We start from the raw sequence: 8,738 nt of genomic DNA on the forward strand, positions 1-8,738 counted from the left end.
TAGGAATATTGCTCTTTTTGCCACACATAATTTTTGAGGGGGAGGATAATAACAAGAATTTGTGTTAGAAAGTGTGGACATGCACCAACAATTATGGAGTTGATGGCCTTTCCTTCACGCATTTCTTCAAGGAGTTGATTGAGGTAAAGGTTGAGAATAAATTTGTTATTCATGGAGTGTATATAAAAAGCAACTCACTTTCATGTATACTTCGTAACATTGGGCCATGATGTCACAAGTAGATGAAAGCTCTAGATTTTTTGGATAATTGTTGTATGATAGATACATATCGTTGACAAAGGCAAGTGATGATGCTTTCAAAACAAAGTATGTATTCAAGATTGGGAGCCTTGCGTGTTACCATGCCAGCTTTTGTTTATATTAAGAACTTTGAATAAATTGATTCGAATGAGAAAGACAAAAAGAAAAATCACATGATGAAAAATATATTCTCACATGGGATTCAAAGTTGCCTTTCGAATTGGGTTATTTTTTGGAAAATTGTAAATGTTAATGTTGGGCGGATATAAAGAATAAGAAGAATAAGAAGACGCAATGATATTATAGCTGAAGGGTTTACGAATGTTAATGTTGGGCGGATATAAAGAATAAGAAGAAGCAATGATATTATAGCTAAAGGGTTTACGAATGTTCACATTTCGTAATGCATGCTCGATTGAAAGTGTAGGGCTTGGTAATTGGCTCTCTTGTTTTTCAGTGGTGTTGCCTCACTTCTGGACCTACCAAAGGTCTAAAATTTGAGCCTTAAAACTTCAGCATGATATTTGGGGGGAGAGGTTAAAGAGGATGTTCAAATGCATGAGGATTGACACTCTCGAGGTTTAAAGATGCTTTTCAACATTTAGTGTAGGTACATCATGCCTTTCCTTGAGCTGATTAATCATGTAGGAGAGAGGGCCAAGGATATGTTTGAAGATCAAGTGGAAAGCCAACATGGAGTCACTTCAACCAAATTCTCGAAGCTCAACATGCCTTGAGACCTGGATTCCACTACCTCCACTTGTCCACAACCAACAATATTTCCTTCGAGTTATGTCCACACAAAGTGTTGTTTATGGAATATGGGAATGGAGACACTACACTTGTTGGCTATGAAGGAGCATGGAAAAAATACTTCTCTCACTCGAGGCAAAATGGGGTTTTTTAACCTTTCATGCTTTTCTAGGGTGATGTCTCACTACTTGGGGTGGGCAAAGCAGTAAAAAAACAAGGCTCGAGCCAGTAAAAACAAGCACTTTTGGCCTGCGGGGAAAAAGGTTAAAAGAACTTTCTTTTGGAAATTTTGGGGATTTAAATTTATGCGGGGGGGGCCTCGTAGTCCTTTGAGCGGGCATCATTGTGGGCTTTAAAGGGCGCAGTCGGGAAAAAGGCCGGCGACGAGAGTGGCCCGACGGCCAGGTCGCGGGACGGGACGGGACCTACCAAACCTCAATCTTATTAAATACCATTTTCGACGGCCACCTAACCTTTTTGAATACAACAAACTTTTTACAAAATTAGGCCAAAAAATTGTAGGCGCGCTCCAGCCTAGAGCCTAGAAGTAGGCCTCAGCTGCGCCGTTTGTTAACTCCAGGCCTGGCTCGTTTTTGTCGCTGGGCGGGGCCGTCCACCTGGCCGGGCAGCCCTGGCCCCTCTGGAGTCTGGAGGGCCCCGCGTGTCAGAGCTACGTGGGTGTAAAGGTTGCTGTAGCCAATGACTGCACCAGCACATTTAACGTAGCATGGGGATGAGTCCCAGAGGCTGAGGATTTGCGTAGTAATAAATATAAAAATAACGGAAATATTTTTTAATGAATATATAATAAATAAATGTATTTAATAACATCTGAATGTTTAATTATATTTTTTACATCGTTAATATAAAAGAGAGGTCGCGGCGGGGAGATCTACCAGCGGTAAAAAAGATCCTGGGGTAGGCGGCTGGAGGACAGGGTGTAAAAGGGACTGCAACCTGCGCCACTGCTCAGCCGGCACTCTAGCCGAGGAAAGGACTAAGAAAGCCAGGCGGCCGCTAACCTACTCAGCCCTGATAGAGCGAGACTTCTCTCCACCGCCACCATTCTACCCTAGCTACCTCCATCTCATCCACCTCTAGAACCTTTCTTATCGTTCCACCACCCGTTCCCCTTCCCATGTTCTCAACTTTATTCCCTTTAACCCTTACCCTCCACGCTCTCTCTACCCCTCGTCGCTCCCCCGCCCTCCTCTTTTTCCCTTGCCCCCATAGCTGGCAGCCATGTCCTCATCTCCCAGGTTAGCCGTCCGGCCAGTAACTCTCCGCCTTTCATGGCCGACTACCACCACCACCAACTCATCCCCTTCGCCCACTAGCCTGACTTGCACTACTGCTGCGGCACATAGATCTCTTCTCCCTCTCCATTTCTGTTCGTAAAACCCCCTCCCCAGCGTCTTGCGGCACTCCAGAGATGGCAATCCTCCCGAATGGCGTCTGATACCCACCAGCACGAAGCCACAGATTCCTGCCTCGTATCCGAGTCTCTGCTTCTTCAGGTATTCCCTTCCCCTCTTGAATATTCCAAAGTTCGATCTTGGGTGTTATCCTGCTCTCCTTTCCTTCTTGATCCCACCCGCGCGCCTGTTAGATGTGCAAGTAAACGTGCTGCAAGGCTTGGTTTTTCTGTGCTCTGCAAACGTGACGTTGACAGTGCAACGCCCTGAGGCCGTTTTGTGAGCTCTTCTCCTCTCGCGATCGAATATGTGCGCACCATCTGAATATTGATTCCAGTGTCCGGCGTGAAGCGGAAAGATAGTGTGCACGCTTGACTAGCCAAACAGATGGATTAAGAGCACTGGCCTGCAGTAGGTATATCTGAGATTGTGAAAGGATGTTTATCTGTTTAGTATGCGTAGGTCAGGACGCAATGATTTTGTGTCCAGATCCTGTTCTCGAGTTCTAATGAGATCCCATTTCTACTCGTCTAGTAGAGGATGCAATCACTTTAGCCTCCAGGCTCCCATTGTTTGACGTTTAAGTATCACACCTCTGACGGTGCACATGGATCTTGGTGTCGGTGCGCGAGCTGTGACGTGCAAGTACAACTGTTCACCTCGGTCGGGAAGACTCGGGATCTATGTGTTCGGCTCTCCGAGAAGTGTATTGGAATGGCAGATCTCTCCACTCCTGTCTTGGTTTTGTAGGACGCAAGATAATTGCTTGGTAAACATGCATAAGGTTCACATTGTATTGCCTAAGCCCTAAACATCGGTAGAGTCGGTCTATGAAAGTGTTTGCAGTGCCGCTGATCTAGTACATTTGTCCGATATTTGACAGAGCCGGGAGCAGAAATGGATGCCTATGAGGTCACGAGGATGGTGTATTTGCGGGTGCAGGCAATAGAACCTGATCACGCGTCCAAGATTATGGGCTACCTGCTGTTGCAGGATGAAGGGGATCAAGAGATGGTCAAGCTTGCGTTCAGTCACGAATCCGTGCTACAGGCTCTGGTGATGAAGGTTGAGAAGGAGCTGGGGCTCACGTCGTCTTCGTCTCCAATCAGGAACCCTTCCTCTTTCTCCGCAGCAGCCGGGCAGCATTTCTTAAGCCCTTCGCACTTGTCATTCCCCTTGGCTCAGCCTGGACCTTTGGCTTCGCCCCTCACCTCTGCTGCCGGGATGAAGCACTCTTACAGCCCTCTTTACCATGACCAAGATGATAGACTAATGCCGCACTCTGATCATTCTGTCCTCAGCCCCAACAATCAAGCTTCTCTGAGGTTCAGCAACAGGGTTGGGTATCAAGAACAGCTGCAAGTGCAGGATCGGTATCCCGAGCATCTCCTACGCAACGATATGCAACTATCTGACCATCTTTCCTTTTTGAACGAACCTCACGAGCCCCCTTTTTTCTCTCACGATTGTTTGCAGTCGGATGCCTATAGCATGCTCAACGGCAAGCTCAACGTCGATAGTTTCCAGTCCAGGTATAATGGCAGGCGCTTCTCTACCAGTGATTTACCAATTTCTCCAGACAGTCTTGCATCATCTGCTGCAGCGTGGAAGCCTTGCCTCTACTACGCTCGAGGTTTCTGTAAGCACGGCAGCAGTTGCAAGTTTCTGCACAGCTATATGAGGCCGGACGCTGGTTTCCTGCTCTCTCCAAACAACGGGCAACACGATTCTGGTAGCGACGACGGAATCTTGACAGGGTCTTTAGAAAGGTTAGAGTTTGAGCTGCAGGAGCTATTACGAGGCAGGAAGGCTCCCATATCCATAGCTTCACTCCCGCAGCTCTATTATGAGCGTTTCGGGAAAACTCTGCAAGCTGACGGATATCTCACAGAGAGTCAGAGGCACGGCAAGGCAGGGTACAGTCTAACCAAGCTTCTTGCGCGGCTAAAAAACTCGGTAACTCTTATCGACAGGTAAAAGTATTATAACGGAATTTTCTGTATTATACTTCTTTGTGTTTGACTTGACTTCACCCCGTCATCTACTCATTCCGTGTAGCAGTGGGTTTAGGTGAAATTTTTAATTCGGAATTAAAACTTTGGTCTGTTTTAGTGCTTGCAGGCCTCACGGGCAGCACGCAGTCGTGCTTGCGGAGGATGCTTTCAAGTTTACAACATACAGGGGGGAAAAGGACGAGGTTAGTGGAGTAAATCCAGGCTCACGTCAAATTTACCTGACGTTCCCTGCAGACAGTGCTTTCACCGAGGAAGACGTGTCGTCCTACTTCAGGTTGTGTTGGAGGGTCTTTGGTCTTTGCTATTACGTTTCAATTATAGCTCTTAGTGTTAGGGCATCCGCCTCTGTCCTAGGGTTCGTGTGACTAGTAATGAGATTGGTGACCCAACACTATTCCCTTATTTATGTATATATATATATATATATATATATATATATTCTGGTTGAAAGGCGATTGGGGGGTCGGTCTGCACTCTCAGGGCCAAGTACCAGAACCTGAAACCGTCGCTAACCATCCCGTTTGGTCTTGTTTTGTGTTGGGTTAGGGCCTATGGGCCTGTGCAGGATGTTAGGATTCCGTATCAACAGAAGCGTATGTTTGGGTTTGTGACCTTTGTTTACCCAGAGACTGTTAAAATGATCTTGGCCAAGGGGAACCCCCACTACATTTGCGGCGCCCGGGTCCTGGTGAAGCCCTACAAGGAGAAAGGCAAGCACACCGACTGGTAAAAAGCTGGTTACTCTACTCTAGTCTTTCTTCCTTCAACCTTGCAGGCTCGGCTCTGTTCACACTCTTGATTTCAGTTACAAAAAGTCCGTGTAGTAGTGTGATATATGGCCCCAGGGATATTCCACGTCTGTACATCCTTTGTATGCTTGCTTTTATACCTGCGATCAAGTTACCGGCCTTGCTTGACTACACCACAGGTACAGGCGTGTACGCACTAAGGAAGTTGACTTCTCCCGTGACTACTCCTAACCATGCCTCAATGGGCGGGGAGCAGAAGTCTCGTGTTCGTGCTGTCTGTTTTCTCGCCTACTTTGGCTCTTTGGCGGTGCTGTAGGCTATTGATCAGCATGTGGCATGTTTTATCTCAGCATTAGTTAAAGGAGTTTTTATTTTGTTTCCCACTCCCTTTGTGGCAGGAAATACCCGGATCGAGAATACCCTCGATTCATGGCAGGACAAGCTTTGGATGGTAGAGCATTTGATAACATCTCAGGTATAAGTTGGTAAACCATTAGGTGCAGCGAAGGATGAATGTGGAATAGTTTGACTTGGTCCTTACTTCTTGTGAACCATCACCTTTCTTCTTGTGAACCATGCTTGATGGTGATGGTGGTGCAGGGCCTCGATTTTTCTTGGAGCATGATGCCTTACGGAGACAATTGGAGGAGCAGGAGATGATTGTGGAGATGGAGAGGAAGCGTCTGGCGGAGTTGCAGTTGGAAAAGCAGAGGATGCAACAGCAGCAGCAGCAACATCTGCAGATGCAGCAGCCGCTACCTCTACCTGCTGAGAGCTCTTCACCGCCACCACTGCCGCCACCGGCAACTGCTTCTGCATCAACTGCTACTGACCCTGCCCAGTTAGCTCCCCCAGAGCCATCCTCTCCTCTGCAAGTCGTTTACGGCAATGGCCTCTCTCGTGAGGATGATACTGGGCCTTCCGAAGGTGCGTTACTTCTTCCATGGATGTTTTCTTAATCATACGTTGTGAATAACCCTATCCATATCTCTAACCGCAACCTGCCTGCTTTTGTGTGATGAGAAGACCCTCTAGATTTGAAGCCTATTCAAACCCCTAGCGCTTTTGAATTCATGGTGGACGCTCTGGATGGCATTGGCAAAGGCGAGGGATTTGAACCGAAGGAGGAAGATGGCAACGATAGCCCAAGGTATTCTCGTACCTTCACCTCGCCCAAGCGCAGTGCAATGTATGGACTTTGTAGAATCAGAAATTCGAACAGAGGCTTGATCATGTTTTGCTCTGCGTGGCCAAAGTTAGGAAGTTAATTTGAAGTTCTTGGGTCTGTTTTCAGTGATGAACACAACCTGCCGGACAGTCCCTTCACCAGTCCCCACAAGCCTTTCTCACCGCCCCCTACTGATAAGACCACCAAGAGCTTGGCCGTTGGACCCCGATCAGGACCACCAGGATTTGCCATGCTGCCGTCCATCCCTGACAGCTTGAACTGCCGCATATGTAAAGGTACTCTGATCCTCTCTACTACGTTCTCAGCGACATGCTTATCCTTGCTTCGATACTTAACGTTCTGTAACCTACCCTTAACACTGATTGAATGCTTTTCACATATTCAACAGAATTCTTCATTGATCCTGTACAGCTTGATTGCGGCCATGCTTTTTGCGTACAGTGTATCCTCAAGGTAAGTATTACAGCTACTGATCAGCAACGAAAGGTTTCTTTAACTAGCTTAATAGTCATTAATTATAGCTAGCCTGCTTTTTTGCAGGTTATCAGGGTCTCGAAAGATGAGTGCCCCATCTGCCAGAGACACATGGGCAGTCAGATTGTGAAGTTAATCGAAATCAGGCGACTTCAAGTCGTGGATATATGGTAGCGTTACGATTACATACTATACAGGCGGTCTCTTCTCTCGAAGACCGTCTTCCCTGCATATGGAGGGCTAAACTGAGGTCTGTATATTGACGGTTGGCGCTGTCGTTAGTGTTTTTTCCCCACCACAAAGGTTAAAGGAGTCTAATCAACATGTACATGGGGCAGACATGCCAGGCCCCCTGAAGAGGGAAGGGAGGGCCTGCGGGCTGCCTACTACATCTCACAGAGAAATGCTTGCGTGTTTCTGAGAAGACTACAAAATGTGTATAGCATAGCAAAGCCAACAAGCTCGTGTGTCCGAGAAATTAAAATCAAAGAGAGGGCTCGTTATCTTTACCCCTTATCCTATTTACCTAGTTTTTCACTTCGATTGTAAGCCAATCCAGTAGGTAGATTTTGAAGAGGTTTTGCTTTAGTGTCCAGCTTCATTTTTAGGGTTCACTAAGGTCAAATATAGATTTATTTGGGGCGCGAAGAAGACCCCCGCTTTCATGGTGGACTATTTCACATGTCAGGTGAGACCTAATTTTCGTGTACACCTTACTTTCTTGTTTATATAGAGGTTACAACAAGGCAATCTATATTCATTTTGATTTTTTTTTTCTTCTGGGGGATGACACCCATGTTTTTACTGCAGTTCGGATGATGTTTAGCAATGTGATTTTACGTGATCATTACCGCTACTCCTTGGCTTGTCGTGGATTCTGGATTTTAGATCTTCCAGTGGCATTTCTGCGAATGCTTTGTCATCTGTATTGCGCCATGTCTCAAGAAAAAAGAGGGTTTTGGAGGGGAATTGAGTAGTCGTTGCCACTGGTGAAACGAGGTGACTGTGATATTGAGTCTTTGAGTTGAACCTGTACAGTACCGCCACCCACTCTCCGCCACCTCCACCACAATGTCTTTCACGTTTTTTTGAAAATGAAGTTTTCACGGTTGCAGACTTTCGTGAAGAGTCTTCCGACTTTGTCTCTTCGTTTCTTTAATACATGGCGAGCTTGCTCTTTTACGTAGTTGACACGGTGCCTCTCTCATCGATTAGAACCCCCTTGCACATGTAGCTATTGTCGTCTCAAGGCTTTGCTTTGGAGCTGAAGCCGCTAGTAGCAGCATACGCCTCCTTGTGCTTGTACTCTTCAAATCCTTCCAGTGCTTGAACTCTTCAGATCCTTCCAAACTTCGATCTTGTTTCCTTGTATGTTTGCTGTCTTTCTGTACACTCCTGCTTCTGCCAAAACGCCAATAGCACGATAGACAAAAGCAAGACATATACACAGGCAAAAGCGATGGGACAAATACACGCCCACGTCGCGAAAGACTTCTTAGGATCGAGAATACGACACTTTAAAGCTCCGTGAGGGACCCAGTCTGATTGGCATCATCTTCCTTGGGATTTGGAGGATACAATTCTTGTAGCCACGTTGAAGACCCAGTTGTCAATAGGATCGGGGATACGTCTTTAAGCTCAATTTCCCAGATTTTTTCATTCATTAGAGTTCGTTCGGTCACATACAGCTCGTAGTGTCGAATGATTTTCTTAGTATTGCTTGGTAATGATTTTGACTCTACTCCCTCCATCTAAGATAGCCTTGGCGTGGTTGTCCTTGTATTTTATTGTGAAAACGTTATTCATAACTCTTAAAAGTAGAGGTTGCTTATTCATAAGTACTTTTCGGAAGGCTAGTAACTGCATAACTCTTAAAGAAAAG

At 46.3% G+C, this 8,738-nt stretch overlaps 1 protein-coding gene across 7 annotated transcripts; it reads left to right on the plus strand.

Annotated features, from left to right (window-relative positions):
• The first annotated feature begins 2,042 nt into the window (after positions 1 to 2,042).
• On the plus strand, positions 2,043 to 7,970 carry LOC147604446 (zinc finger CCCH domain-containing protein 18-like). 7 transcript variants are annotated; one of them, XR_015265376.1, is made up of 11 exons: positions 2,043 to 2,531; positions 3,313 to 4,402; positions 4,542 to 4,718; positions 4,991 to 5,170; positions 5,592 to 5,668; positions 5,794 to 6,120; positions 6,220 to 6,343; positions 6,488 to 6,657; positions 6,771 to 6,835; positions 6,923 to 7,544; positions 7,667 to 7,970. XR_015265376.1 is itself a non-coding variant. In XM_086795042.1 (10 exons), the coding sequence occupies exons 2-10, from the start codon at positions 3,327 to 3,329 to the stop codon at positions 7,028 to 7,030; spliced, it is 2,304 nt and encodes a 767-aa protein (XP_086651168.1). In that variant the 5' UTR covers positions 2,043 to 2,531; positions 3,313 to 3,326; the 3' UTR covers positions 7,031 to 7,622. The 7 variants fall into 7 exon arrangements, 3 of the variants coding, with proteins under 3 accessions (XP_086651168.1, XP_086651169.1, XP_086651170.1); XR_015265378.1 differs by having other exon boundaries at positions 6,229 to 6,343; XR_015265377.1 differs by having other exon boundaries at positions 4,551 to 4,718.
• Positions 7,971 to 8,738: the final 768 nt, after the last annotated feature.

This window comes from Cibotium barometz, chromosome 61 (genome assembly GCF_041138505.1).
Source record: "Cibotium barometz isolate CiBa-2024 chromosome 61, ASM4113850v1, whole genome shotgun sequence".
In the NCBI taxonomy this organism is placed as follows: Eukaryota; Viridiplantae; Streptophyta; class Polypodiopsida; order Cyatheales; family Cibotiaceae; genus Cibotium; species Cibotium barometz.